Source organism: Mastigoproctus giganteus, chromosome 10 (assembly GCF_048544385.1).
Source record: "Mastigoproctus giganteus isolate SK-2022 chromosome 10, ASM4854438v1, whole genome shotgun sequence".
In the NCBI taxonomy this organism is placed as follows: domain Eukaryota; kingdom Metazoa; phylum Arthropoda; class Arachnida; order Uropygi; family Thelyphonidae; genus Mastigoproctus; species Mastigoproctus giganteus.
The window spans coordinates 92,967,035-92,983,501 of record NC_143584.1 but is presented as its reverse complement, the minus strand read 5'-3'; the positions used below and the strand labels follow the sequence as shown (position 1 = coordinate 92,983,501).

General features: G+C 34.7%; 1 protein-coding gene across 1 annotated transcript in view; it reads right to left on the bottom strand.

The window, feature by feature from the left end:
* E(bx) (nucleosome-remodeling factor subunit NURF301 E(bx)) overlaps positions 1 to 16,467 on the bottom strand; it is a 693,176-nt gene that overhangs the window by 539,496 nt on the left and 137,213 nt on the right. The window contains exon 6 of the mRNA XM_090382976.1: positions 5,658 to 6,005. Coding sequence (XP_090239102.1) covers positions 5,658 to 6,005 — 348 coding nt within the window. The remainder of the gene's footprint in view (positions 1 to 5,657; positions 6,006 to 16,467) is intronic.

The following is a 16,467-nucleotide window of genomic DNA, read 5'->3' as shown; positions in this document are numbered from 1 at the left end:
AGTAAACGGTGGTATACTCAAAATTTTAGGAATGAATGGTTAGAAGATCCGGAATTAAAGGATTGGTTGAAAGAAGACAGTAATGAAAAAGGTGTGTCTTACTGTATTTGTTGTGAAATGAAATTAAAGAATGCCAATAAATTGATGTTACTAGCACATAAAAATACAGTTAAACATAAAAAAAGTGCAAATATTGCTAAGACAAGTTCAACGTTAGACACGTTCTTCACAAAAAGTAAACCTACAGAGAATGAAGAATTAGCAAAGGCAGAGTTAACAATTGCTGCACTAATTTCTGAGCATAATATTCCATTTGCGCAATGTGATCACCTCACAGAAGCATGTAAGAAAGCATTTCATGATAGCAATATTGCAAAACAAGTTCAGATAAAGGCGACTAAAGTCTCTTATCTTATACAAGATTGCATAGCCTATCATGAAAAAAATATACATTTCTAACATATGCAGAAACAACAAGTTTTCAATGAAAATAGATGAAAGTACAGATTTATCTTTATCGCAAGTTCTAGCTGTTGTTATTAGATATTTTGATATTCAAAAACTTGATGTTGTAGATGTATTACTTGACACTGTTTGTGTCGAAAATGGTACTTCAGAAGGGCTTTATCAAGATGTAAAAGATCTTTTCATCGAAAAAAACATTCAAATAAGTAATCTCGTTGGCTTTGTAAGTGATAATTGTGCCACTATGATGGATACTAAGAGTGGATTCCAGTCATTGCTAAAAAAGGATGTACCATCAGTATTTATAATGGGATGTGTTTGCCATTCTTTTGCATTATGTGCTAGTCATTCAGTCAAGGTACTACCCATCATATCTAGAAATATTTATAAAAGATATCTCTTGTTATTTTTCCTGTAGTAATAAAAGATTAAACGAGTTCAAAATGATTCAAGATGTTGTAGATACTGCTAAGCATAAAATCCCCAAATTAGCACAAACATGTTGGTTATCCCATGGCAATGTAATAAAAATTATTATTGAGCAGTAGGATGCGTTAGTTCTTTATTTTCAGTCTCAATCAAAAATTGACAAAATCGATGGTGGAGGGAATATTTACAGTACTATGATCACCAAAGGAACTAAGCATATGTTGTTGTTTTTAGGATATGTACTGGAGAAAATAAAATGCCTGAATACTGAATTTCAATCTGAGCATTTCAGATTGCACTTACTTCATTCACTGGTTTTAATTGAGTATAAAAATATTCTTAGTTTTTTCATAAAAGAAGTCATTACTTTGTGCAAAGCTGGTTGAAATTGATCCAAGCAATGCAATAAATCATAAGCCTCTGAATAAAATATATTTGGGAGGCCGTTGTATTATTAAATTCAACACCACTTGGTGACAGTGAAAGCAGGTTTAAAAATGATTGTTTAAAATTTCTTGTTGAACTTTGTATGGAAATCAGAAAAAGATTTCCTCTAAATGACAATGGAATTATCGCCAGTCTCAATGTTCTTGGCCCAGCAGTGATACATGATTGTGCCAAATCGCCATCCTCAATTTTCCATTTAGCAATGCAGTTCCCTCACCTTGTTTCTGAAGACAAAAATAGATCTTCTAGATGGTGAATGGAGATCATTTCATTTAAATCAAGATTTAGATCTCTCTTACAAAACCATCCCTGAGTTTTGGTATCTGTTATGTAATGTAAAAGATGGCTTTAATAATTCTAAATATGAGATTTTATCTAACTTTATAACCAGTCTAACTACTTTACCTCACTCTTCGGCAAGCGTAGAAAGAATCTTCTCCCAAGTAAAACATATAAAAACAAAAGCCACAAACTCCCTTAAACCAGAAACTGTGAAAGATCGACTAGTGGCAAAACAGGCGATAAATAGATCTAATCAAAATTGCTATATATGGAAACCTAAATCAGAATTGGTAAAAGAAGTCATACAAGGAACTTGTCATAAAAGATAAGAAGAACGTTTGAAAAAAATGAAAGAACTTCAAAAAATAAATGTGGAGGGAACTGAATGGGATGAAAATTCGGATTACAATTAAATAAAAGATATTTATGCATGGTAAGTTTTATCTTATTTGTGTTGCTATACTATATGATGAAAACTAGGTTTTTTTTGGGTTTATTTACGTTGCAATCTAAGTTTTTTTTAAAATTAGTGAGTGGGAGCCCTGGTCAAGAGGACATCAGAAGGATTTTGATGAATCTGATGCTAAGAAAGCTCCAGATCCTGGTGGTATTTCTCCACTTTTTCTCAAAACCTGTGCCCCTGAACTTACTCCTGTTTTGTGTTGTCTTTTTTTTCATTTTCTTATTCCAAAGGATTTTTTTCTCTTCTGCTTGGAAATTTGCTCATATCCAGCCGGTTCTCAAAAAGGGTGACAAATCCCTTCCATCCAATTATCGTCCCATTTCTACCATCCAATTCCACTTCATCCAATTATCGTCGCACTTCTACTCTTTCCAAAGTAATGGAGAAATCAATTAACTGCCAACTCTTAAACTACATTATCTGGGAATTTTTCATCTAATCAACGATTGCCAGTATGGATTCTGTTAGTGTCGTTCCACTGGAGATATTCTGGCTTATGTTACCCATTATGGACAAATTCAATGGAAAAGTTTGGTGAAACTCAGACCATTGCTCGTTTCATTTCAAAGGTTTTCGATCATGCTTGGCATAAGTCTTCTAAATAAGCTTCCATCTTATGGTTTGCTAGCTGTTCTTTGTAATTGAATATCCAGTTTTCTCTCTGACCGCTCACTGCGGATGATGGTAGATGGCTCTATGTCTTTAACTTCTCCACGAATGCTGGTATCCTCCAAGGTTCAGTTCTTTCTCCCACTCTTTTCCTCTTTTATATTAATGACCTTCCATTTACCGGAAATTCTATCCATAGTTTTGCTGACAATAGCACATTGCAATTGCAATCCACCTTCCAGTTTGAGAAAACATGCCCTGCTCAAAAAGCTTCAACTTCTCAAGTATTCGCTGCGAAATCCTTAAATGCTGACCTTCGGTTAATTCTCTAGTGGGGCAAAGATAACTTAATTTCGATCCTTCTAAAACTTAGTCGTGTCTTATATATCACAAAAAGGATTCTTCTGCTCTTGTGCTTCTAGAAATTGGAGCGTCCTCGAAGATGACGCTCCGATTTCTAGGCAAGATCTTTGGGATTACCCTGACTTCTAATCTCTCTCTCTTGGCATAAAGCACATTACAAATACTGCTTCCTCTGCATTTAAAAACTGGGTTTTCTCTTTCACTGTCAGCGTTACTTTTCTTCCAAATAGCTGTTCACTCTGTACAAATTGCAAATCTGCCGTACTATGGAATACTGTTCCCACATCTGGTGCGGTGCCCCCAAAACCTCTCTCAAGCTTCTAGATTCCATTCAAAAGAAGGCAGTTAGGTTAATTAATGTCTTGTCTCTAACAGAATCTCTCCATTCTCCCTCTCCATAGATTGGTTGGATGCCTTTTCTATAGCTACTTGCATGGCACCATTCTTCTGAATTGGCTTCTATAATTCCCACTCTTTCTTTCAAAGCAGTCCGAACACGTGCCGCAACCAGTCAACATCCATCTACTGTCCAAGTTCAAACTCACAGAACCAAGTTTTCTTCTACCTCATTTATCTTCAGTTTTCTGGAACAACCTTCCTTCATAAGCATTTCCTGAAAATTACTATCTACAGAAGTTCAAGTCCAATACAGGTCAACAAGTATCTTCTTTCAACTTTTCAATCTTCAACCCATCACGGTACTAAGTACTACAGGTTCTAAAATAAAAAAAAAAAAAAAAAAAAAAGTATCTATACATAACAATGATCCTTGAGAATGAAAAAAAATCTAGTACGGAAAACATTTATTTAACATGATATACTGTAAGATAGTAAACTAATAAGGAATCATGGGAGATGTGGTTTCTTTCTCTGGCATTTCTTTACTTTTATTTAACTTTATTATTTATTATTAGTTACATTTTGTAGCTTAGAATAATATACCTATGTAAATCTAAGCAGACGCCATTACAGAATTTTTAGTGTGAATCCCTTGGAACACTTTCGCGAACCCCCAGGGGTTCGCAAACCACCGGTTGGGAACAGCTGCTCTAGAGTAATATACCAACTGTGCGGTACTACACTCGGGGAAGTGAAGAATGAAAAAAACCTGGGGATAATTGTGCAGTCAGATATGAAGTTCTCTGATCGTGCAGACAGGCTGCCAGGACAGCTCATGGAGTTTTGTCAATGATATACAGGAATTTTTCTAGCAGAGACAAGGAGGTGATTATCCCTTTGTATAAGGCAATGGTCAGGCCACATCTTGAGTACTGTATACAGGTTTGGAGACCTCACATTAGAAAATTTGTAGCGTAGCTAGAATGAACACAGAAGGGCAACGAGATTGGGGAAGGGAACAAAGGTGAAGGATCTCATCAATGGTGATGAGATCCTTCTTCTTGCTCATTTTATGCATTCGAAGGGCATACATTCAAATTTAGGAAGGACAGTTGTAGAACAGATGTGCAGAAATTTGCCTTTTTCCAGCGAATGGTTGATTGCTGGAATAAACTTGCACCTGTCATTTTGGAAATTGATAGCTTAAATAAATTCAAGGAAGAACTAAATAGACAAACTTTTGGATTGAATGGATAGGTGAAATGGTGTGTGTGTGTGTGTGTGTGTGTGTGTGTGTGTGTGTGTGTGTGTGTGTGTGTGTGTGTGTGTGTGTGTGTGTGTGTGTGTGTGTTTTAACTGATGCTGTATAAGCTTGCTTTCTTGCATCATATGCCACTACTAATGGTCAAACTTCTGTAATTAATGGTCAAAACGTCTGTAATATAAGTAAAATATTAAAAAAACCAAGGGCAAACTCAGCAATATTTGAGCATTAAAAATCATTTACACAGATCACTAAGAACAGGAAAAGGTGTTCTACTCATATGAATACAAAAATGCATAGAGTAAATTCAATAGGTCCCCTTAAAGTGATAGAGTATTCGAATTCAGCCAAAATGGGGGTTGACTTGACAAATTTATTCATGTTATATAAAGTATTTTGATAATGAACCTGATAGCCTAAATACAGTTTTGGAATGCACACCTGCAGATGACTAAGCTATAAATGTGCATTCAAAAATGCACAAGGATTTTGAGTTCTCAAGATTTTGAGATTTTGAGCAGGTGCAAAAATCTTTTGCACCTGCAAAAGATTTTTCCACAGATATCAAAGTCTTCTCATGGGATGATATAATTCTTGTATTTGTTGCAATTAATTTGGATTTTTAAAAATTAAATGTAACTTTCGATTTTGGTGATAGTTTGTTTTCACGTCTCATAGTAATAAGTCTGAGTAATAAGCCCAATAAGTATTACTCCCATACTTTATGCAGGACTTTAAACATTCTTAATAAAACAAACATTTTATCAAAAAAAAAAGTTATGCAATTAACTTCCACAGCACTGTACACCTGTATATTGATTAGGTATAATATACCTGTAAACCTATGAGATATTTTACCTTATTAAATAATGTATGTAAAGTGCTTAGCATCATAATACACAGCCATTTCTGAATAAACAGAAAATTTTTAAGGTGTACAGTGCCTTAGTCTTATTAAATAATTTAAAATCAGATTATATGAAAGAAACAGATTACCATCTTCTTCCTTTTTATCACTTTCTTTTACTATGCGTGATCTACCATATACTTTCAACCCAGTCTCCTTATTCTTCTTTTCATCTTCTTCCCTTGAAGATTCTTTTTCACAATCATAAATTTCTTCTTTAACAGAGCTTTCTGCTTCTCTGTCTTCATCCATTAAGCTAGAAGAATCTTTATCATATTCTTGATTATATTTATTCAAGTTTTCATCTAAAATTTTTTCTTCTTCCTTGAAATTATCTTCACATTCCTTCTTTATTAGTGAAATATCTTTGATTTCCTGCAATTTTCCACTTTCAGCTTCCACTGACTCTTCTTCTTTATCTATATTAGCTACTTTAACTGGAAAGGTCAAACAAAAAAAAAAAAAAAATTTCAATACCCTGATTAGTTTAATGAAGACTGAATGAAGTACACACATGAATTAAATAAACAAAATTATCCCTTTTAAAGACCTTTAATGCAGAAGGGCATAATTCCAAAGTTATATACTAAAAATTTAATGGACAATCCAGGTTTGATAGTAGGTTGATAAAAAAATAAATAAATAATAATAATAATAATTTTATTATACATATTTTTTACATGACAAAAATAAATACGTGTGAGCCAAAAGTTTCCAGATTGGCAGCATGGAGTGTTTATCACATGTAGTAAAGCAGTGCGTCATTAGATACTGTTGAAATAATTAATTCATTGTAAATTAGTGTGGCAAGTTTCACGCCAATAGGACATTGTGCAATTGGTATTTAAGTGTGTTTCTGTTAAGTGTCATGAAAATTCTGTAGCTGAATAAAACGGATGTTAAGGAACAATGAATTTGCATCAAAATTTGTCATTAACTTGGGAAAAAGCTTCAGATGCTTAAATAAAACATTTGGTGGTGATGCTATAAGTAGAACACAACTTTTTCAATATACGAGGGGTGATTATTTAATTTGTGGACTAGTGCAAGATCTTATCTTAATTTGTCATCGCTTGAATCTTCTGTGGATTACTCCTCTCGAAACACTCTCCCTTGAACTTTACATACTTTCACCACCATCATACCCCTGCATTAAATGCTGCTTGCAACCCATTTTTCAAAAGACTGCAAAGTGCTTCCATTGTGGCTCTGCAAGCATCGTTATGTCGGATGCAAAACGCTTGCCTTTCAGGGCTTTCTTCAGACATGGAAACAGGAAGAAATCACGAGGATAAGTCCGGTGAATAACAGGGCTATGGCAGAACCTGGAGCCTGGCATTGTCTTGATGGAGAAACCACTTCACACTTGAATATGGCCATCCTACCAAGACACTCATTACCATATGCTTCATTCATCTCTTTTAACTGTTTCCGATGCATTTAGGTCCCATCTGATACAATAACAAAAAAAGCTGTTTAATCTATATGCCGATATGATACTTGCTTCAAAATGATTGTTAGTAAAATGTGGCTAAAAAAAAAAAACAAAAAAAACTCTTAACGCAACACTAGCTCGACAAGTACTAGCATGCGCACACAGAGTCTGCTCAGTAGCGATCAGGGAGAGTGCCTCTAGGGGCAGTTGTTTTGTTATTTGCTTTTTAGGAGCATTAGCAACTAAGGCCATATTGCTCCGGGAATATGCGGTGGTCATTCCCTGACCTTTCCGCATCCTCCGTATTTGGTGGTGACGGGCTCGAATCCCGGTCTAATCAAGAAGCGTGTGCTATGCACTGCTGCTTCTTCCTAGGTGCAGTTATGAAAAGTTTGCATGGTAAACATAAAATCTTGCAGCAGTCCACAAATTAAATGATCACCACTCTTTTACATTTCCAACGTGGCCAAAACTTCAGATGAGCATTTTGAGATTGTTATTGTCAATTTGGACTGATGAACAGGGCTGGATTTTGGTGTTCGTAGGCCCTAGGCACTTTTATTCATAAATGTGCTTTAAAAATGGGCAAAATGTTTTTTACCCCCTTCTATTTTAACACTTTGATGGTGAATCACGTCAATTAATGTGACTCAAGTTTCAACTATAATAAATGATAAACCACCTCAATTGACGGAGCGACCATCACTTCGATTCTTCTAGTTTCGAGAACAGTCACTAGATAGCATATTTGTATTGAATTGAAGTTCCTAGAGTCGATTGCGCACGTTTTCTTAGCTCGTTTTTCATTAGTCACAGTGAAAAGAGTGAACTGCTGTTTTTCTTTTTTTTAAATTTTCCCTTCCTTCATAGGTCCTAAAAATTTCGTAAGCCGTAGGCACTGTGCCTCTATTGACTGATGGGAAATCTGGCCTTGCTGATGAAAATGTTGAAAATTTTCATTTTCATTTTGCCAGGACAAATTGTACATTACCAGTTGTATATCAGGGTCCTAAGGTGTTTGAGGGTAGATGTCATGAGAAAGTGCCCAAACAAATGGAGAGCTTAGGACTGGCTTTTGTATCACAACAAAGTGCCAGTCCATAAAGCTTTGTCAGTTCAGCAGATTTTTGACAATAACCAAAGAGCAATGGTCCCAAACCCTCTCTATTCACCAGACCCGGCCCTCTGTGACTTCTTTCTCCTACCCCCAAAATGAAAATCCAATTGATAAGATGAAGATTCAAGCTGAATCACAGAAAGTGTTGGAAAGCATCAGAAAATAGTAGTTTGAGTGATGCTTCAAATAGTGGGAGATGTGCGGGATCAATGTATTAACTCTTGGGTGGACTACTTTGAAGGAGGAAATGCCAATATGTAGCTAACTTAATTTTATATTAATTTTATTGTCTCACTATGGAAACTTTTGGATCACACCTCATAAAATCAAAGAATAAAAATAGCTTTGCTAAAGATGAAGGATAATGATACACTTTTTCAATTAAAACAGTCAACTTCTTTCTGACTTATTTTATTAAGTAGGAACAGGAGATAAAAATGAAATCATCATCTAGTTTCATTTTATTTCAAAACAACTTTACATTAATAACCAGCTTCATTATTTTCAATATTGTTGCAGACCATTTTAGAAATAATAACACTAATTCTTTCATGGCTGGGCAAATTCTAGCAATTATTCTTTTCTGTGGTTCTCTAAATACTTGGATGGTAAATTTTGGCAATATTTGAGATTTTGTTATAAAAACATTATTCAATAACCTGAAAGTATTTTAAAATGAAACAAGAAATAATTATGTAAACATAATTATTTCTTGTTTCAGTTTAACGTTAACTTTTCATTAAGCCATGCATTAAGGGTTAGGGTTGAATGCCATTCATTAAGTTAACTCTATGAAATGGCCATCCCCTGCCACTGTAGCAACATTGTGTGGCAACATCCTTATTTTGTCAATTTTGTAATTATTTTAGTATTTTTGTAATTAATTCTCTTATTATACATTTTTTGTTACCTTCTATCACTCCCTTATTATTATTATTTTTTCACTTTATTGTCCATGCTCTGCACAGGTTTAACATTTTCTGCCTCTGACTGCATACTTTCTTTTTTTTCCATTTTTCTGCCTTCTTGTTTCACTTTCTTGTTATTCTAATCAACATATTCTCCAAGCTTTGCTTAGGTTCAGCTTTATGCTCCCTTGCTTTCCATACCCCTTGCTTTTTTTTTTTAAATTCACATTGAATTCACAAAAGAATAGTAAATGTATGTATGCTACAAGGGCAGCATAAAATAAACTTGACCGTGAAGTCTATAATGCTCTGGTTAGTCCCTCATTACCCATATTTAATACCCCCCCCCCCCACACAATATCCAGAGCAATTTTGCATCTAATGCAGTGGTTCCCAAACTACTGAGATCTATGGACTCCTTCAAAAATCAAAAAAAAAAAACTTTGCCGACCCCTATATATAACATATGCATATGTTATATGTATATATATGTGGTTGACGACCATTTCATGGACCCCCTGGAACTGGTCTAAGGACCCCCATGGGGTCCATGGACCCCAGTTTGGGACATGCTGATCTAATGCATCACATTAGATCAGCACGTCCCAAATTAAATTATAAATTTAATAGCTGTAATAATAAATAATAATGCATCCACAACATTATATTGATAATCATACTGCACCTCTCTTCTGTAAATTGCACAATGTTATTTACCTTATCATCGGTAGAACTTGCAATATTAAATATACACGTAATAAATTCTATTTAAGAATTAATTTTCATAGATCTAATATCAATAACTATAGCCACAATAAACTTAAAAATAATACCACTGAACATGAGATTGAATTTAAACATTTTCAATCACATAACTTTTCTAATATTTATACTTCAGTTTTGGCACATTATGAATTCATAACCTTAATTTGAGGTTAAAACAGAAATAAATAAATTTAACAATCTGAAATTTATAAAAGCGTGCATTAGATATACAATTATAAATAAACTGGTGGTTAAACTTATTATTAATTTCAGATTGTTAAATATTTTACTAAGACTTCTACTGTTAGATCTTATAAAAAAACCCAGAGACAAAACAGAAACTCATCTAATTTAGGTGACTTTTCTCTTCTACTCAATCAATGAGATACTGATATTTTCAATGTACACAATTATTCATAATATACTTTCTGGTCTTAAACTTAGTGTTCCCAAAGCATTTTGTGTCTTTATCTAAATTTTCATTTTGAATTTTTTAAATTTAAGCTTTTACTTTACATTAGTTCTCCTCAAAAAGACTTTCGTATTCTTAATATTTCAGTCAAAACATGTATTTTATTAATATTAGAGATTGCATTAATTCACACAGTTCTTTATTACCTTCTGTTTACCAAAATACATTATATTTTAAAATCAGATACAAAAACTCTAAACCTTTTGGCAAATCTTTTGTTGACACTAACTATGGACACATTATTTCTGGAAATCTCTTGAAATTGTACCCTATCCAAAACTCTTAAGGTTAAATTTTTATAATTAACTCCTAAATTTAACTTTTATTTCTTTAAGAAACAACTCTACAGAGATCTCTTAAACTTTTTGTTTTACTTTGGAATATAAACATAATACACACATTGAGGCATTTCAAATTTGGATTAATAATGTTTTTTGAGAACTTTTATATCATTTTTCCAAAGTCTACTCTAAATTTACATATAATCCCATCAGATATTACAATTTTTCTAAGATCAAAACACAATTACAAGAAATACATGAACATTTTGTTATTATACAGGTATACAAAGCCTATGCCTTTATATGTAAAGTTTTCTATATTGATACATTAAAGAAAGAGCTACATGACAGGGATACTTACAAACTGGTGCCTTCCTCTCCTAACATTATCACTAAAAAATTATTAGCTTTAAATAAGAAATTATTTAAAGTAATAATTTAAAATTTTAAATTTCCCTTTGTTTATTTCATTCCAAAGTTTCATAAAACACCTATCAAGTTCAGATTTAACACTTCTTGTAAAAATATTTATGTTCATCACCTTCCTGGAATTACATTAGAACAGTTACTTAAATCTATCTTTGGAATTTTACCAAGCAAAAAAATTATTCTTAATAATTTACCTGTCTGGGAAACATTAAAACTCTTTACTAGTATAAATCTGGCTAATTTAAAAACAGTTCTTTTAGAAATTTTCCATAAATATAATCATGTTATTAATTGTAATGTCACTTTTTGGGACAATTTGATCAACCTATTGAATCTTTAACTACATTTCTGATGGTTTCCAGTTCAAGGGTGCTCCCATGGGTATCCCTGCCTCTTGTCTTATTCTTGTAAATTTATACCTTTACTGGTCTGAAATTTCTTTTCCTCACCTCAAAATATCCAATTATTGAGGTATACTGATGACAATTATCCATACAACAATTATCACATAGTCAATTATCCTAACTTTATTAAAGATTTTGTTCATTTGTAACCTTAAAATCTTATTTTATTTATCATTTTCATAAAGCTTTTAATATAATCAACCATAATTTTTTTTTTGTGGTTTGCATTGTGTATCACACTGTGATTTTTCATACACTTTTGGCCTCAACATTACTGCCAGACATCGGTTTAAATTTCCCCTTTTTGATTTAATTTGTAACATTCATTTAAAAAAATTTTTTCAGATATATAATACTACCACACTTTGTCCTACTCTATTTTACCCACATTATATCTGTTTAGATCTCACTTTATCACCTTATTTTTTCTCTCTTTTTTTTTTTTTTTCTTTGGTAGTTGTTGGCGCATTGGCTTCTGTGGCCATAATGCACCTCCAAAGGTTTTTGCAGTACTCTGATCCAAGCCCTAGGCATGATTCGAACCCACAACCTTTGGGTTGCCAGGTAGGCACTTTATCCACCACTAGCCCGGTCAGCATTTTTTCTCTAGGCTTATACATATAGCATACATTTAACAGTTTATGGCTATATTTAGTATGATGTTTTATGCAATGTATGTTTCGTTTTTTTTTTTTTTTCTTTTGTTTTGTTTCTAATTATTTCCAGTTTTGACAAAAAAAAATTTTTATCACTATTAGCTTTCGGTCATATAACTTTATATCTGAATCTTACTGGCGCATGCTTTTCAGTTGTGGTTTCACTTTGTCCTGCATATTGCCACCTCACGTGTCTCTATGATGTAAACTATTTTTTCAAATCTCTTTACCTTTACTTGGATTAGACTAATAAGTTATATGTTTCTAGAAATTTCTGTTGTCGATTCCACTTTTTAATTTCTCATATCCATAGCGTCAACTGAAAAGTTCACAAGTCATTTTAAAAATACCTCTTTCTAATCCTTGAAACAAAATTTTATTTTACTCACAAAACATTTTCTTTTCATTTATTTTGGTAACTTATTTCGACATATATAATTTTATTTCGACAACAATAAAATTTTATTCTCATTTTTATTTATGTTTATGCTTTTTATCCTTTGGCTTGTGGTTTACATCAGAAATGAAGACACAGGGTATTTTGCTTGTAATCCTGGCTGTTGACACCTGACGAGAGGCCAGTTTTGTAAGTTGTGTTGCAACATCCTTATTTTGTCAAATTTGTAATTATTTTATCATTTTCATAATTATCTATCTATTACAGATTTTTTTTTTTTGCTACCATCTATCTCTCTTCTATCACACTCTAACTCCCTCACTTTATTGTCCATGCTCTGCATAAGTTTAGCATTTTCTCCCTTTGACTAGATAGACTACTTTCCCCTTTTTAATTGTCTTTTTATTTTATCCAACATATATACAGGGTGTTTCAAAAGTGATGGTCAATAATTTAAAGGTGGACTGTACAGACTGAAATATGCAAAAAAAGCCTAGTAAACATGGGTCCTTAAGTGAATCGTTTTCGAGATATTGCACATTTCCAATTGGGATCCACCATTGACTTGTTTGTTTAGGTTAGGTTAGGTTATGCTCATTCTCTCCATTTGCCCTCTCTCAATGCTCGGATACACAACAGGCATACCAGTACAGTCAGTCCTCGTATAGCATGATAGTTGTGTTTCTAGAAACCCTCGTGCAATGCAAAATCGTGCAATATAAACAACAGGCCCTATGGGAAAAGTAGGGTTAGGTGCCGACCACCCAAGATTGAACACACATTTGTAACCAAAACATTACCAAACACAATAAAAAATCGTAATAAAATACTTACGTATTTTATTACGACTATTAAGTAATAAAATATTGCTAATGATTTTGCTTCTATCGTAAGCAAATTTGTTTTTTGTTTGATTTTCTATCCAAACAGATGACTGCCGTTCCATCTCTTCTAATTCTTTGTGTCTTAATCTGACGGATTTTAATTACACTCTGAGTTGTTCCAACTATCAAAGTTGTTTTTATTTTTTCTGCATTCTTTGTAATTCTCGGCGTTGCCTCATTTAGGTCTGTAGCACGTGCAATATCACATGGTCTTTCATTTCGCTCAAAGCATTTCACAATTTCATATTTTTTCTCTATCGACAGAGGCAGACTGGCCATAAGCCTTACCCGGGAAACCCCCCAGTGGGCTGGAGGCCGGTGTGATTTTGGCCATAAACCATAGTATGAGTTCACTATAAATTTTCCCGGGTAAGAATTTTTGACCCAGTCCACCTCTGTTTATCGATATTGCTTTGCTTTTTCTCTCTGAATCTGCAGTCTTCACCAGTACACTTCCTTTTCACACGTTTTAAGTATTTTACTAATTTTTAGGGAATAAAGCACAATTACAAAACGAGGAGGCACGCTTACAAAGCTGCGCACGTGAAGCATCTGAATAAACAACACCGTAAAGGCAGAGATACACTATTAACACCTCACATTTTACCAAAGCACATTTCTAGGGGTTACTACCAGAAAACAAAAACAATTTCCAGTTGCATTTGTGCTAGTGGAATCTGTTATAAACTGGTGATAAACTCGATCTAATTGCATTTGCGGTTTTGTGGTTTTTTACGTTATTATGGTGAAATGTGTTTCCCCTTCACTGATATAAAAAACAAATACATTTTCAAAATCTTCTCTTCATTCCTATCGTGTTGCGTTCGACTGCCATTTCTTGTAAACACAAAGGTGAATCGTGCATAAGCGAATTCGGTTCGTGTTATATAAGATATCGTTCCCCTAATTATAAATCGTGTATGATCGAATTCGTGTAGTGTAAACACGTGTTATACGAGGACTGACTGTACTTGTCAAAGGACAGTCAACATGGAAAGAAGTTACAGCAACAAAGAGTATGCGAACACGCACTTCACGTAGGGTAAAGTCAACGGCAGTGCACTCGAGGCTGCACATTTGTACCAAGAAGCATTTCCCCGCCAAAAGTAGCCCAACAGGCACACATTCATCAGGGTGTATCAACGCCTTAAGCACATGGGAGCTTCACACATGGAGTACGAGCAGGTAGGCCCAGAAGCATAACACCTGATTTTGAGGAAAGGATGCTATAAAGAACAGAACAAAATCCAGAAATTTCGACAAGGAGGACTGCTCTGCAAGAGCGTATACTGAGTCATAGCAGTGTGTGGCAAATTTTACATTGCCAATTACTGTACCCTACCATATCCAGCATGTACAAGGTCTCAGCAATACAGACTTCCCTCCCAGAGTGAACTTCTGCCAGTGGATGCAACAACAGTGTGTCCTGTACCCCCAATTTTTAAACAACATTTTGTTCAATAACGAAGCTAGGTTTATTCGTGATGGTATTTTTAATTTCATAACTGTCACGTTTGGTATGACAAAAATCCTAATTCAATTCACGAGTCATAACATTAACGTTTCTCGATGAATGCCTGGGAAGGACTATTAGGAGACCGTCTAATTGGACCACACTTTCTGCCAAACAGGCTAACAGGAGAGCTGTACCTTCAGTTCCTGCAGAATGTTCTTCCAGACCCCCTTGATGATGATAAAGTTCCACTTCAGCAATGCCAGAACATGTGGTTTATGCATGATGGTGCACCGGCACATTTGGCTGGAGATGTGACTCAATATCTACCTAGAAGGCATGGTCAACAGTGGGCCTGTAATGTGGCCTCCCAGGTCACCAGACTTAAATCCTATGGATTTTTGTATCTGGGGCCATGTAAAAAGCTTGGTGTATACTTCTGACATTAACACAGTTGAGGAATTGCAGCGTCGGGTTGAAGGAGCCTTTCAGCAAATCAGAAATGACCCAGGAATGCCTGAAAGGGTTCGCAACTGAATGCAGAGAAGATTACAAAGCTGCATACGAATGCAAGGACAACATTTTGAACACTATTATGTTGTTATTTAGGAGCATTAGCAACTAAGGCCATATTGCGCCGGGGATATGCGGTGATCATTACCTGACCTTTCCGCATCCTCCGTATTTGGTGGTCATGGGCCCGAACCCTGGTTTAATCAAGAAACGTGTGCTACGGACTGCCGCTCCTGCCCACCTGGTGCCATTTTTTTTAACAACTTTTGTAACGTAACATGGGTGCCTCCGTAGCCAGGTGGGAAGGAGCAGTAGTGTGTAGCACATGCTTCTTGATTAGACCGGGGTTCGAGCACGTCACCACCAAATACGGAGGATGCGGATAGGTCAGGGAATGACCACCGCATATCCCAGAGCAATATGGCCTTAGTTGCCAATGCTCCTAAAAACCAAATAACAAAAACATGTAACATCTGTGAAATCCTGTGGTGTTGAAACCAAAAATTAAAAATGTATTATCTTATGTTCAATAAAACTGCCCTTAGCAAAGGATTCACAGCTTTTTGCTAAACTAGTGCTCCCATAGTCAGTGGCGAATCTTAACAGAAAATGTGCATTATCTTGAAAACGGTTCATTTGCAGCCCGACTTTCACTGGGACTTTTTTTGCTTATTTTAGTTTGTACTTTTCACCTTTAAATTATTGACCATCATTTTTGAAACACCCTGTGTGTGTGTGTGTGTGTGTGTGTGTGTGTGTGTGTGTGTGTGTGTGTGTGTGTGTACTCATGCCTAGCGCAAGTCAAGGAAAGGGATGAAAATTATCGATTTCGTACTTTTCATTCATTCAATTTTCATATTTGCAGTTCATACGAATTGCATTGGCAGTACCATAATACCCTACTCATGCTGTCTCTCATTGGTGTGAGTTAGCGGCTTATTGTAGACTAATATAGAGGCGCAAGTCATCATATCCGAAAACAAGTATAGTGGTACCTCGGGTCATGAACTTAATTCATTCTTTGACTCCGTTCGCAAACCGAAACAATTTTTCCCATTGAAATTAATGCAAATCCAATTAATCCGTTCGCCTGCCCCAGAAACAAATTGTTTTTTGACTTTTTTATGGATTTATGTGTGGCAAAAATATATAATATAAAATATACAGTATAACTTTACCTTTGTG